The 15,697-nt window shown below is 35.4% G+C and overlaps 1 protein-coding gene and 1 long non-coding RNA gene across 10 annotated transcripts in view; both read right to left on the reverse strand.

The window, feature by feature from the left end:
* Positions 1 to 5,217, reverse strand: part of LOC109074049 — a 48,242-nt gene extending 43,025 nt beyond the window's left edge. Inside the window, exons 1-2 of one of the 2 annotated variants that reach the window (XR_006160087.1) lie at positions 5,061 to 5,217; positions 217 to 291 (exon numbers count right to left, since the gene is read on the reverse strand). This is a non-coding gene — a long non-coding RNA (uncharacterized LOC109074049). Of the gene's footprint in view, positions 1 to 216; positions 1,145 to 5,060 lie in introns of those variants that run through there. The other variant, XR_006160085.1, reaches the window with a different exon arrangement.
* Positions 5,218 to 5,739: 522 nt separating this feature from the next.
* Positions 5,740 to 15,697, reverse strand: part of LOC109078847 (myocyte-specific enhancer factor 2C-like) — a 71,157-nt gene continuing 61,199 nt past the window's right edge. For 4 of the 8 annotated variants that reach the window (XM_042756637.1, XM_042756640.1, XM_042756635.1 and 1 more), the window contains 5 exons: positions 11,324 to 11,496; positions 11,006 to 11,029; positions 10,300 to 10,429; positions 8,879 to 9,014; positions 5,740 to 8,568 (listed from right to left, as the gene is read on the reverse strand). In XM_042756637.1, the coding sequence (XP_042612571.1) occupies positions 8,205 to 8,568; positions 8,879 to 9,014; positions 10,300 to 10,429; positions 11,006 to 11,029; positions 11,324 to 11,496 (827 nt within the window). In that variant the 3' untranslated portion in view covers positions 5,740 to 8,204. Of the gene's footprint in view, positions 8,569 to 8,874; positions 9,015 to 10,299; positions 10,430 to 11,005; positions 11,030 to 11,323; positions 11,497 to 15,697 lie in introns of those variants that run through there. The other 4 variants (XM_042756641.1, XM_042756639.1, XM_042756643.1 and 1 more) reach the window with 2 other exon arrangements.

The following is a 15,697-nucleotide window of genomic DNA, read 5'->3' on the forward strand; positions in this document are numbered from 1 at the left end:
TAATCGTAAAGCGTCTGATCTTCATCTTGTGAACCTTTGCTCAACTGATCTGGCACCCAATAGAAGTGGTCAGACGGGCACACGTAAAGATTTACTCCCAATGGGTCAACACACGTGCTGTCCTGTGCTCGCATGCTTTCCGCCTTAAACAAACTTCAGACAGCCCTGCTTTATCTCTTTATACGAACAGACGTCAATGAGAGAAACAGGACTTACTTGGACTCTGCATGTCCTCATCTTGGCGACTTCGTACGGTCCGAAGTTGTGTAGCACATGTATGATCTGCTGCGCCTATTTGCAACACAGCAGGACCGCGATTACCATACTTATGCATATTTAAAACCTATAGAGAAAAGGATTTCAAACTTTCCCACAGCTCCTATAAATATAATGGGAGCCAATGACTCACCACAAAGTCCTGAATTAAAATATAAACCCTGTATAATATACAACTATTTATGTAGACTATGGAGAATAAATTTTGTTAGTTATCTTCAAATCTTAATTTATTTTCATGTTATTTTGCATTGAATTCTAAGCATTATTTTGTTTTTGTCATTGAGGGGTCTTCTGGATTAAGTAGCCTGATATAGTATAAAATTAATTTAGCGTGCATAGCCTATGTACTCATCTGACTTCGCGGAGAATGAAAAGGGATTTCAGGCCATTCCCGATGACACCCTTAAAGCCTAATCCAAAAGTGTCTTATAGACTGTTATCGGTGCTCATAAAAATCGACGTTTCACTGAGAGAAATCTGCATTTGTAGGATTTTTGTATACACTGACTCTTTCACACATTTTAACCGTTAGCCTACACTACTTTAGTTTAAACGTTTATAAAATATAAACATTCTGTATATTTAACGTGTCGCTGTAAATATACAAGACTGTTATTAGATTGAAAAGATACAGTTAATATAATTCTTCTTATCGATGTAGATAAACATACAGTCAAAGGAAAAATGTAACAAACTGTCTTAATGGTCACTTATGGCATCAGAAAATATATACATGTAATCCAGCCTCTTTAATTACGCGTTTAGATGATGAGAACAAGAAAATCTAAAATAGCGTCTAAGCGAGCCGTGCGGCTTATTTCACTTTCTCCTCTCCTTTTTCTCTCTCGTGGTTCTTTTCACATTAAATATTATCGATATATATATATATATATATATATATATATATATATATATATATATATATATATATATATATATATATATATATATATATATAATAGGCTATAAATCTATGGAGAGACTTGTTGTTTAAGTAAGTTCAACGGATGCGTGTGTGTGTGTGTGTGTGTGTGTGTGTATGTGTATGTGTGTGTGTGTGTATGTGTGTGTGTGTGTGAGTTAGGGAGAGAGAGAGGCTGATTTCCAGGTAATTCAATACAAAGACATTCATATTTTCTTTCCATTGTTTAGCAATGCCGAATGCAGTGCACACATAGGCTACGGTAACAGAAAATTAAGATGAAACGATGGTTATCTACAAGTAGCCTATTTTATAATATTAATGAACTTTAGTTTTTCCCTTTCTTTCCCTTACTTTTCCGTGTAGAACACATAAACTCGTGGCCATCTAAACGTGCAAGACATTAAATGAAATAACAAACTATAGCTATTCTAAATGATATTTCGAGCTATTTCTAAATATTGCCTCAGCCATTCATTCTCTAGAAATTCTTTCGAAGTTGGAAATGAAATTTGAGTCACCGTGATGCATTTCTGTAACACGTGGCGACATCTAGTGGTTTAATGCTCTATCGCAAACTCGTGCAGAAACAAATGTAACGATTTAATAATTCCACGTGAACATACCATTCACAAATTCAAAATAATCTATCATTTTAATTAGATTTGATTATGTATTAGTTTTTCTCTCTCAAAGCTTCCATTACCTAATAGCTATAAATCTACGACTGATCTCTCAAAAGCAAACTGATTGAAAGCCTGCAACAATTGCAAACTGTAAACACACAGGCATATTGATAGATGAAAAAACAAATACTTGCTTACTTTAAATTATATAAGAGCCTTGAGTCAATTTCTTTTTTGAAGACACTTTAGGCTACACAAATTTCTATTTTGGGGATAATATAAGATCCAGTAGGCTACGCACAAAAATAGGAACAGTTTTCACAACATGTATCCAAATATTGGTTTTATGTAGTTGTCTTTGTTAGAACCCGTTATATATTTGTATATTTTTCACCCTCAATTATCAGTGATGACTAACTATTGTCGTTCTTGTAAATTATATCGAGTAGCCTACTGTGCAGCTGACTGTAAAAATAAAGCCAGGAAATGTGTTATTAAACAAAGAGACATTTCCAAAGCTTAATTTTCTTTAAAAAAAAAAAAAAAAAAAAAAAAAAAAAAACCCGGTGTCGCAATTGCTGGCCAATACGCGGGTTACAAGCGACATATTGTAAATGCCTGCTCAAGATAATGCAGTTATGAGCCTTAATATTTATTGCACGGATTTTTTTGGATTGTGATAACAGTTTTCAAGCATACAACAATGGAATGTATTAACGCGCATGGTTTCATTTAAACATTAGACTAATCTTTAAAAACCTCACAGATAGTCAAAAACACTTATATGCCCTCCTTTTCTATAAAGCATATTCACGAACAAATTAGTCTTCGAGATGTTACGACGAAAACTTTTTTTTTTATTGATATGTAGAAAGAAATCATATTTCTAAAAATATTCGTCTGGTAGCCTACTTTTCGATTAAATATTATCCCCAAATTATCCGCAACTAATAGGCTATTTATCGATGATGATTACATGTTTCTAATGGGTGATAAATAAATAAAAAAATAAATTAATTAATTAAAATAATCAAAAGCAACCTAACTTAAAAGAAACATTTTGGTTTACTCGAAAGAAACTGCTGTTTCCGTTCATTATTTTTTAGCAGAAAGCTACCGTCAGAATGAGTTTACTGTGACTGGATCTGTTATGCCCATACGAGCTTTTGATTTTTTTTTTTTTTTTTTTTTCGTGAAATGTTTCACAGTTTTCGATATATTTAATGGTAGCCTATTTGTGAAAAATAATTGAATAGCTATAAAAGGTTATCTGTTCATTTGTTAATTGTACATGTGGCTCACAATTATTAATAGGTATAATGTAAGATTTCAGTTGCACTAAATTTAAACTGCAAATTCTTTCAAGGTCAAAGTGCGCCTTTGGTTCTCTTTCTTTCGTTTGTTGTATTCATTTATGATGTATTTTTGATGAAAATAATCTGTTGATTAAACGTTGAAATAATCTCATTGTTGTGACTTTCTTTTTGATCATCACAGACGTTTAAAAATACTTAGGCCTACATTTTAGTTTTATAACTACAATATTTAAACGATACATATTAAAATTTGAGAATACTTCTTAGCATCATCATTTAAATTCTATATGTGACAACTTCATGTCTTGAGATCTGGGTGAAAATATATACGAAATATAAAATTCTCCTCACATGTGACTAGAATCTATAGCCTATGTGATGAAAGTGTACATATCAACAGCAAATAATGTGATCAAGCAGCTAGAAATTGCTTAAAATGCATTCAGTACAAAACAAATTTAATTCAACACACATTACAATAAAACTTAACGTCTTATCAAAGAGTATGAATATGTATCTTATGTCGAATTTGTGCAGAATGAAAGTATGGTTTAACGCAGCTGACAGCGATTAGTTCAGTAATCTCAGTTTGACCGTAGAAGCGGGTGAATGAAATCAAATAAAGGCGACATTGCTTGTCACAAAATATTTTAAACATTGAACAATGGTGACATCTTGTGGCCAGAAGGATTCATTGTCTCTTCAAAAGCATTTGCTGTTTCCACAACAAAGCAATTCAGATGTGTTGGATAATCTCAGGTCTGAGATTTTCTTAAGAAAAAAAAAATCCTTATTTACATAGGCCACTTTAAGCTTAATAAACTTATATATAAATTCAAAGGTCGATAGTTTAGGCTAGGGGTCTTCAACGTTTTCCAGGGTAAGGACCCCTAGGCGACAGAGACATGGAGCAGAGACCCCCGAAACAAAATGTGTCAAGCAAAGCTATTGATAATACAGCCTTCGATATTAATATAAACTAACCGTATTATGATTAATAATAAATTATATTGTTATATAACCGTAATTATGATATTGGTTCCTTATTATATATATAATATATATATAGCACATGCATCACTACCTGTATATATATATATATATATATATTATATTAAAACAGTATCAAAACATAATTGTTGTTGCACATGCATCACTACCTGTCTGTTACTTTTTATTGTTAAAATTTAGATTTATGCATCATAAGAAACAACATGCTGAGTAAAAACAACAACAACAACAACAACAACAACAACAAAAACCACTTCATTAGTTGTTTGCAGCTGTTGTATATAATTTTTTTATGGATTTGCAGAGTCGTATATTTTAATTCTACCAGTCAGATGGGCATTTACATTTACCTGAACTTTTGCTACAAGTTCACATTTTAATTTTAGCCTACTGTCAGATGGACAAATAAACATTATATATATATATATATATATATATATATATTATATATATATATATATATATATATATTATATATATATATATATATATATATATATATATATATATATATATATATATAAGCTATATATTAATAGGAATATTTTTCTAGTAATCTATTAGTCTGCATTTACTTTACAGTCACTAAAAAAAAAACGGTAACCGATCTCATTTCGCGATCTCACATGTTGCATTAATATCAATAAAGTTGTCTACACTGTATAATGAATTTCTTGCTTACATCGTGTCGTTGCTGGTTAATGATTCGCGAGAAGGAGCATAACTCATCAGCACTGAACAAAAACTCTACACACGTCTGAGTAGCCATTGCGTTTAAGAGATTCATCTAAACATGCGCATCGATCCACAATCCTGCCCCTTTGGTTAAACCCTGGGGACCAAACACTATTAAAGCAGAAGCGAAGAAATCTCAGAATCTGTTTATAACCGTTTTGAAGCTCTTACCTCCCTCAAAACATGAAAAGCTTTAACGATGTTCAGCTGTTTTCTTTCTGTTTTTGGTTTCTTTATTTTACTATGTCTTTTAGGAGCTTTGGCTGTGCAGGTCGTTGATGACGAAAAGTCTCAAAGTTTAGCTTCGGTTCCATATATTAACTGGCCAACGTGCACGCGGCAGAAAGCGCCTGAAAGACTTCTGATTGGCTGAACAAACTGCTTGTCACAGATATTCGTGTAATATCTTGGGACAGTTAATTCAATGGTATCTTTTAAGAAGCAGGAGTAATTTTTTTGCATACCGTTCAAAAAAAAAAAAAAAAAAAAAAAAAAAAACTGAGAGGTTGTATGAATATGTGAATGTATGATGAATATGATTTAATATTTTATTCAGTCAAATTATGTGTTTGTTGACTACCACAGCTTCTATGATGCGACACTACAGAGCATGGTAAAGTCTTGTGTGTATACCTGAATTTAAAGACACATAATGATCACAACTTGAAAAAATCTGTAGCCTCTAATATAATAATAATAAATAATAATATTAATAATAATAATTCTGTACTTATGCTTCTGCAATTAATCATTTTGAGCAGAAAAATGTTTGGTTTAGAGATACTGAATAAATACATGATCACACAGATATGAGGGACAAAACAATAAAAATCACACCAGGACATCTGTGTAACTAAGAAAGCCAGTAACTTTACTGAATTCTCTGCAAAATACAAATACCTTTTTTAGTCCCAGCAGGAGAAACATTTTTTTTTATTCCATACATTAATTTTTACTACATACAGCTGAATCAAGTCCCTTGAGATACAGAGATGTGGTTTAATTTAATTACATCTTGTCTTCAAGTGGCGACAAAGTCCAGCTTGTGCCGCTGAAAGCCTCTTTCTCCTGGTTAGAGAAAAAAAAAGAAAAGAAAAAGAAACTTTCTTTCAACCTTACCCATTGTAGGTTTATACAAGCTACATTTGTTACTACAGAATTTTTCAGCATTTTTTTTTTCATTTTTATTTTGTTATTTATATACTTGATGGAAACAACACTCAAGAGAGAGAAAAGAAAAGGTCAACCAAAAAAAAAAAAGGTCAATCTAAGAAAATAAAAATTAAAAAAAAAAAACAGGAAAAGAAAAAGTAAGAAAGAAAAATAACCGGAGAGTCAAACATGGACAGTTAAAATCTATATAACAAACAATGGCATTTTTGACAATACCGTACACTTGTTAGTTATAGGAGAATGTTCCCAATTCAAGACCAACAAGACCAACTCATTGAAAGGTAATCTGAGGCACTGGGAAGGTGAGTCAGAGGTACCAGCCACTAGCTTGAACAACTTGTGAAGAAACACAATGGTCTCAAACCCAGAAAGGACAATGGATTGGCAAACATAACACCACTTTTTGTCTTTGGTAGAAAAAAAACAGACTTAACATATATCCTGTCAAAATCACAGAATGCACAATGATAGATAGGTATATCAATTGAACAAAACTAGTCACAATCCACTAAATGATGACACAAACTTACACAAGCAGTCATGAGGTATCTATGACTGTGCTGTCTTATATTATAAAATCTTCAGTGCAATGTCGATTAATGTGACACTGGGAACTTTAAAAGGTTGTGAATATTCCAGACCAAAGTGGATATCTGGTGCTTATTAAAAAAAGGGGGCATATTTATGAGTGCGACTTAAATTTGAAAGCATCATTCTGAATGTATTTGCCCCTGAAAGACTCAGTCCGGTGGAGGAAAAAAAAGAAGTGGGGGAAAAAAAAATAACATGTGCAACTGCACATCCTCGCAATAGGGAAAAAGTTATGAACATAATTGTTTATCATATATATTCATATATTAGAAAGCTATACACAAGCATGTTAATTTCACAGATTTTTCAAAAAGATTCTTAATATTATTATTCAATATACTTAGAAATACACATTTAAAAACAAAACTTCTACAAAGAGAGAGAAAGAGAGAGAGAGAAAAAAAAACATTGAGCAAAGCAAGTGTTCACTGTCTCAGATTTCATGGCTTATGGTTGAAAAGCCCAAGGTTTCTCATCCTTTTACTATCATTTCTCATATAAGCAAAGCTATCAAAACACATTCTGGCTCTTATAAACTACAAAAAGCCACAAAAATGCTTTGCATTGTATTCCTTTTTGATATGAAAATATAAGCAAGTGTATCATACAATTTTTTTCTCTTTTTCTTCTTTTAATACTGAACAACAACTGCAAGTCCTAGATTAAAATGTCAACAGACTGAAGTAACATGGCTCTTAATTTAAAGTCCTTCATCTCTGCGATGCCACTCCATCCTGCTATTTTCTTTCCTTCAGCAGGAGAGTTCTTTTTTTCCTGAAATATCCACTCCCCATAACTTAACCAAGGAACCTGCACATATATCTGTACAATCCTTCGAAATTCTTGCATAACAGTTATGTTTGTGTGAAATCAGCAACCTTGACCCTTCCCCCATGTCCCAGCCTTTCCTTTATGTACAATACGTTGAACCTGCAACATGACATTGTCAACCATAACATACATTTAGCGAAGGGAGAGAGTGGCACTAAAAAAAGAAATCTGTACATATTGTACTGATACAACAACTCAAGTGCTAAGCTGTCACCTCTGCGATACGCTCTCTGCTGTGCTCCTCTTGTGGCTGAACATCACTGAGGCATGTACTTAAAAAAAAAAAAAAGAGAAGAAGATCCAAGAGTACCTGACACTTTTTGTTGGTTTGTTACTCTGCATACATTACACAATGTGTAAATATATATGCATATATGGTAATTCTTTACATTGTATTCCACACACTGCATAAGTTATGCATAGTAACCCCACCCACTAAACCCTCCCCAACCCTGTTGTATCAGTCCTCCTTCCCTCTTCCCTCCCTGAAAACCCATCAATCACAACAATATGTATATCAGATACACTCTGATAAAATAATAATAATAATATAAAAATTACAGGTAATTTTGAGAGCACTTCCTCCCCTCTCTACAGCAAATCAGAGAATAAGGGAGAGCAATGATTTTGACTAGTCATAAACGGCAGAAAGCGCATGAACCGCTTCGCATGGGGAGGTCAAGATCGAGGATGGGGCTGTCCAAGGCGAGGCATCGCTTATCATGTGGCCCACCCCTCCGAGAGGCGGACACGCTTGATGGATGGGCTGTCTTGCTCATCCAGGCCAGGCCGGCCCAATCCTAATGGCGAATGGAAGTCGGGACGGTGGTCGTCGCGATCGCTGCCTTCATGTGAGCTGCCGCAGCTGCTGAGGCTGTCGGCCGGGGAGCGGCCCGAGTCCTGTCGCCCCTGTGGGGGCAGGCCCTGGTGCTGCTGGTGGGACGGTAGCGGGCCGTAGCCGGCGGGCGTGGTGCTGCTGGATTGATCTCTAGGAGGAGAAACAGGTTCGGACTTGATGTGCAGGCTTTGAGTAGAGGGCAGGGAGAGATTTGAACCCTGACATAAGTGAGTGCTAGAGCAATTTCTGTAGGAAGGAAAGGAAATGAAGGGGGTTATGGATCGGAGCGAGTGCTGGTGCACTCCTGTACACAGGTGCCAAAGATACAATCAAATCAGTAACATTTGTTTAACAATACTTAAATGTGGTTATTGCAGGATTGTGAAAGTTTATAATGAATTCATCATTTTCTATACAGTGACATGGAACAGTATGGGTGAGAGAAAGTCACACATATTAAGTGCATAAGAATTCAAATAGGCTATTTGAAGTGTGTATAGGTAATATGTGTTGTGTGTTTGATGTGTGTATTAAGTGTGTGTGGGTTTGGACTCACCCCAGCTGACTGAGAGCAGAGTGCTGCATGTTCTGGATCTGATGTTGCTGCCATCCACTCATTGAGCCCAGATGCAGAGTGTTGGCACTGTTAAAGCCAGATATAGAAGACAGATCCGCACTGCTCAGAGAATACTCTAAAAGAAAACACATGACCGGGGTTAACGTTTGGGTCCTAAACTATGGTGACGCTTATTTAGATAACAATGTCTCCGCCTGCTGGAGAGATAGAGTTATTGCATGCAGAATAGACTAATCATTGAGATTCTGCATTCATTTAATCTGGGTTTAATGAAGTAGGCTAATATAAAAAATTAAAAAATGAAGAAATTTGAATTCTAATAAGCTATACACAATCATGTTAATTTAATAAATAAAAAATCATATTTTAATATTTAGTAATATATTTAATATTGCAATATTGTTATACTTAGAAATACACATTTCAAAGAGAAAGAGAGAGAGAGAGAGAGAGAGAGAGAGAGAGAGAGAGAGAATCATTAAGCGAAGTAAGGTTCCCTGCCTCAAATTGCATAGCTTAGGGCCGAAAAGACCAAGATTTCAGTTTCTTTTACTATCATTTCTCTTTTACATGCATAATAGACGATAAATCAATTCTGCATAGAGATTCTGTATTAATTTAGTCTGGGTTTAAGTAATATATACATTAAAAAATAAATAAGTAAGTAAATTAATGACTAAATAAATTCAGTTTTTTAAAGGGGTCATGAACTGCCTTTTTTTTTTTTGTACTGTTAGGTCCACATATAATGATATCAAGATTTTTACCAAAAAAAACCATCATAATTTAGATGTAATAGGTTATTTCCTGTCCTGGTTTGACCTTCCTCATCAGAACGATCTGTTTGAATAGGAGTAGCGGATTGTAGACTCCCACGTAAACACCTACTGCTATGATTGGCAAACATAAAGTTATAAAGTGGCACATTCCGTAACCTGTCATTTTGGCAGATTGGCTTCAACATAAGCTGCATTCTGAAACTTACAGGATGTTTTTATAGTACAATGACCTCTAATATGTCAAAAGATCAAGGGAATTTTCATTTCTCCATTCATGACCCCTTTAAATTGCATTCATTCTTTATGCTAATTATGTGAATTTACAGAATTTATTAATAGATCATTAGTAATAGATCACTGAACAGTATTATAGATTCTAATTATAGCAGTAATTATATTATGTTATATAAATATGAATGTATTATTTGTATAATAAACACATTTTAAAAACTTTTTAATAAACATTGAAGTTACTAAATTTAATTATATAACTATAAAAATAAAATGTATTCCTCGATAGGAGAGCATTAAACTTAAGATGTGAAATGTGTATATAGTACAAAGTATATTCATTGTCAGTGTCTGTGAATATAGTTTTTTGAGAGGTCAAGTTTTACGTACCAGTACCATATGAGGTGGAAATGGCTGATGGGTAGCCACCCATTCCCTGCCCCGGTAGAGTGGGCGTCGCTACAGAAACCACAGGGGTAGCCAGGGACTGCGCAGACTGAGAGTTGTTTATTCTCTGATTCTATAAGAAGAGGAAGAGAGCAGAGGAGCACGTATAGATGACTTGCCACGTCAGCATACCTGTATCTTCATCAAACAACTGAGTGAGCACCAAAAAATAAAATAAAAATAATGAGCGGAAAAAATAACCACTTGACATAAAGCACCACTGAACCCTCTCAACCTATAATTTACAATCCCACACAAGGCACTTGGTCGCTATAGAAACTCAAGGTCTCCAAGGCAACAGAACCAGCAACAGAGGGGTTGGAGGTGTTTTTTCCTCTTTTATCGTGCTGGCATGATGACTGAATGATGTGACAGATTAAGAAAAGCAGTGAAAAGCAGAGGTGGAGATGGAGAGGTCAATAAGACCTGAAAACGAGACTCATGTTGCCACTAGATGTCACTCTGGAGCTTGATTGTGTACATGTTCCTTTTTAACTAATACAACTTAGAAAACGACATTTAAGCATGTTTACTACTGGCATAAGAACAATAAGCTAAACAACTAGTAGTTTTTTATATGTATGAGGATGACAAATGGCCTTGGGGTCTATTAGCCTGTGTGACAGGTTTGAGTGACAGTGTCACTTACCAACAGAAGGTCAACATCCTCAGACTGATGGCAGTAAAGGGAGGGTGATAAATCCAGAATTAGTGTCACTGGCTGTGAGTGAAGCTGATGGCTGCCTATGACACTACGTGAACCTACAGGTGAGCACCTTACTAAACAAGATCAAAGCTGAGGAGACTAATTATGATGGATTCTAACCTGTGCTTTTCAGCTTATGAAACCACTAGAGAGGAAATGAGAAGAAAGGAGAGGAGGATTATGAAGGAACTGAGGTGCATGGGTTTATGGATGTGCTACCATCAGGGCACAATTCAACGCAACACACTGTGATGAACTTACAATAGAGGGCATGTTGTTCTTGGCCCCGGGTGGGATGAGTACCCGAAGGTCTGGTTTACGGCTGTTCATCCCCAGGTTCACCGGTGGAGGGGACTTGGCCTGCATGCTCTTGTTCATGCCTCCGGAGGACACCAGAAGTCCTGGAGAGTTACGGTGGTTTCCATAGCCATTTCCTAAAGCATGATAGAAAGGGAGGAAAAAAGGCGTTAGACACAACAGAGCCAAATTAAGTACATCAACCTTTCACCATGCCACACATTTGACTCTCGCCTGCACTAGAATGCACCATTTCCACAGTCATCTACTGTGAAGCCCCCATTCAACCCTGTCTGCAGCTCTCCACACGGTTCCAGTGAGCCTTCACCACATTCAGCCATTAAACACCGTTTTATCTGTTCTGGAGTATTGCAACCATCTTTCACCAAGAATGTGCTCTTTCAATTTGATGTTTCCACACCATTTCACACAACTTTCACCTCCACCACCACTCATTCATTTGTACCAAGCCCTTGGTAAACACACCCTCTCATTCACCCTCCATCAAACCAAACCAGACTCAGCTACCCCAAATCACCCCATCACGCTCAGATGATTTTCACTCATGAATCATTATATCATTATGATTCAAAATATGTTTTTTTTGTCCGCCTCTGAGTAGTGCAAGATCCAAGTTCCCTGTTCAACTGATGATCAAGGATAAGCTACACAATATTTCAACTGATTCCTGAGGTGTAGGACAAAACTGTTTTTTTATATATATATTTTTTAAAAACATTTTCACTTTGAAATTAATCTGTGTTTAAATACCATTACATTATTTTATCCAAACTATTACATTATCACTCATTCATTACCTCTTAAATTCCTGAAAACTCAATATTTACATAGACTAAAATATAATATTAATAATATTAATTTGATTAATGTTATACTTAGAAATGTAAAATGATTTATATATATTAGTTGATTTTTTTTAAAAATTGTTATACATAGTGAAGTACAGGTTGTAAGAAAAAAAAAAACTAAAACTAAACAAAACAAAACAAAGCTAAAATAAAATAAAATAAAATAAAATAAAATAAAATAAAATAAAATAAAATAAAATAAAATAAAATAAATACTGTTATGGCCTGTGAGAGGGATACAGTTCATTGTGATAAAATAAAAATAGTTCATAAGGGGTTACGGTTGTGTCCCCTATACATTTGTCAACAACAGCTGATATTAAAAAAAAAAAAAAAAAAACTGGTAAGATTAATGGTTTAATTCATTCTCATTAATTGTGATAATATTTTCTATATAACGTATTAAAAAAAGTAATTTGGTGTAAAATATAATGGTGAATAATATAACGTCCAGTATCTTTCAAGAGTGCAAAGGTCATATGTGCAGCTAAACGGAAAGAAGATCAGGTGTTTGGTCTTAATCTAAGCTGAATTGATTGTTTGACAATGTTTCTGTTTCTGAGCAAATGTTGCAGCATCATGTGTCTTTAAAGAAGCTGAGAGATGAAAATGTTGGTAAATGAAGAGAAAGACAGAGGATAGAGATGAGGCTCATTTGTTCCTCTTGTGGTTTTGCGGTAAGGAGGCAGGTGTTTGATGAATAGAGACAGGTGGCACTGGTAACTCTTGGTGCTTAAGAGCTAATGTCAAATGAGACTGAAACAGTAAAAACTTCATTAGAAAGCTCTTTAATATATATATATATATATATATATATATATATATATATATAATTTTTGAGCAGAATGTATATATAAAATATAATATAAAAACATATATATATATATATATATATATATATATATATATATATATATATATATATATATATATATATATATATATAAATAAAAATCCATTACATTTAATTTACAAGTTATATTTGCATTACATTCCAGTAATTTCAGGACCCTTTATTTCAACTGTAAAGGATCACTCCAAGTCCCATCTGGAGCACAATGGGAAGGTTGCCACTATCACATCTCATTTCCCAAGGCAGCAGGCTCTATAAATGACATAAAATTCATGGCCCTTAACTATTGACACTGAAGGCCATCATTTGGCAATCAATGATACATACATGTGTGCACATGTGGCTCTCTCTGACTACCAGAAGTGGATCAGTACAAGCATTCTTTATTCCTCACCCACAATTGCTAACCCAACTTCATCATCTCCAAAGAACCAGTGGGGTACTTTATACTGGAAAAAATAATAATAACAAGAAGGATTGGAGGAAAGAAGTACATTCTTTGTTTTAATCCAAATCCCTTTTTTTTGCTTTCTTTTTGCTTTCAAGGGGGAAATTGTGGAGTGCTGCATGGCTTTTGCCACTTAAAAGAGGGTTAGGAATTATACGGTAGACATAAATGAATTTCCCAATCATATACTCGAGAGGAAAACTAGATGCAGATGTCGTCTACAGCAATTTTGCTGTGGTGACTTTTCCTTAATTTAAAGACGATGGTTTTTGTTGTTTTCAAATGAGAAGTCTTGAAAGCGCAATTTGCACGATTCAAGGGAAAAAAAAGAGGACATGAGTCGGGAACCAGGAAGAGTAACTGTGATTGTGAGAGATTGTGTTTGTACAAGTGTTAGCGGATGGATGCTGTGTGCCATGTGCACTGATGCATTTCCTGTCTCCTCATACATAGTGAAGTACGAGGCTTGAAAAACAGCTGGCTTGAACTCTTTTCTAAACACTTAAACAACCACACTTCATTGTTCACAGCAGAGATGAGGAAATAACACTACATTTGATCCCATGCATTTGATAAAAATACATTTCCACACTCAAAGGAATATTACGGGTTTAGTACAAGTTGAGCTCAATTCACAGCACTTGCAGCATAATGTTGATTAACAAAAAAAAAAATAAATAAATAAATAAATAAATCAACCCATCCCTGCATTTCTCTCTCTAAAATAATAAATATAAAATTTTGTGCACATTTCTGCTTTTAAATCTTCAAAAATCATTCCCATTCACTTCCATTATGTGTCTAACCTTGATTTTTGATATGTGTACTCATGTCTTGTATAGAAGTCAAAATATTCATTTAAAGTCTTTCTTCATATCAACTTGGGCCACATAAAATATTCAGTGTATATTTGTGCATTTAAACTTTTTAGGTTCAAGCAGTTTGACAAATGCACAATCACAATGAGAAACTCCCGTAATTATCACTGCACAAAAGGACTGAGCAATAGAACCATTCATACAGACTGGCCTTAGTTCTGCTCTGGTAACCATAGAAACTTGTGATGTGTGCAGATACATTAAAGAGGCTTGTACAGTACAGTATGCTCAGATCACACAGGCTAAGGAGCATTTAACAACCAGGCTGCTGTCGTTAGTGATCAGCAACACCACGCAAGAGTTAAAGTGACCCATCGAGAGCAGACAGACGGAGGCGACAAGTTCATCTAAGGACGTGTGCTAGACACTGCTGATAAATGAGCCACAGCGACTTGATTTATGGATCAGAAGCAGCACAGTTGGGATTCAGGTGGCCAGTAAGTAGCACTTTTACAGTTGTTTGTTCTAGAAGTCATTGAAAACAACATCTCAGAGCCAAAACCAGTGCGCTAGGCCACAACAGTGTCCATCTTCTGACTCACGCTGTTTCCCTTGCAAAAGCCACACAAGTCTCTTCCCTGTGCGCTTGTGGCCCAGCTATCGCCCTCACAATGGGGAAGTACTAAAATTACAGCTGCCCAGAAACAAGTGGTCCCCTCCTCACACACAAATCGCCTGATGTGTACACATGATAAAGGAGCCGATTCTATTTCTGGGGCTCCGCAGAGGAGGCTTAACTGTAAATGGGCTTGGCCTAAGTTTCCACTCAGCGTCAAAGCAAGCTGACCGGCTAGTGTAGTTAAGTACATGCTCGCTTTCCCTGCGAGTTGGAACATCTTTGATTTCTTGTTGTGGTGTAACGGCCTCATTTAATCCTGTTGTCCGTGTTTGTTGATTCGGTGTTGAGGTTTTAGGCAAGCCCTGGTTCTAGCAACTGAAAGAATTCCACATGTACTGCTACTTCAATGACCCATAAACTGCAGAGGTGTGGTAGGAGCAGATGCCCAGAAACAGCAAGTTTACAATAAAAAAACGACACAGAAAGAAAAACTCAACGGACCTGCTATGAGACTCCACCTAAGAGGTAAAAAAAGACTGGCGGCTTCACTTTCTCAATTGCGTTGGCTGACCTCTCCATATCTCAAAGCACAACCCTATGTGTCACAGATACAGAAATACATTTAGCAGAGGATTTGCGGTTGTCTGAGAATGCCAGGGTGCCAGCCGAACAAATAACTGTCTGCGACAAACCATGACACACTTCTGCTGGAACATGCTGGCAAAACACCA

The sequence above is a fragment of the Cyprinus carpio genome, chromosome A5 (genome assembly GCF_018340385.1).
Source record: "Cyprinus carpio isolate SPL01 chromosome A5, ASM1834038v1, whole genome shotgun sequence".
Lineage (NCBI taxonomy): Eukaryota > Metazoa > Chordata > Actinopteri > Cypriniformes > Cyprinidae > Cyprinus > Cyprinus carpio.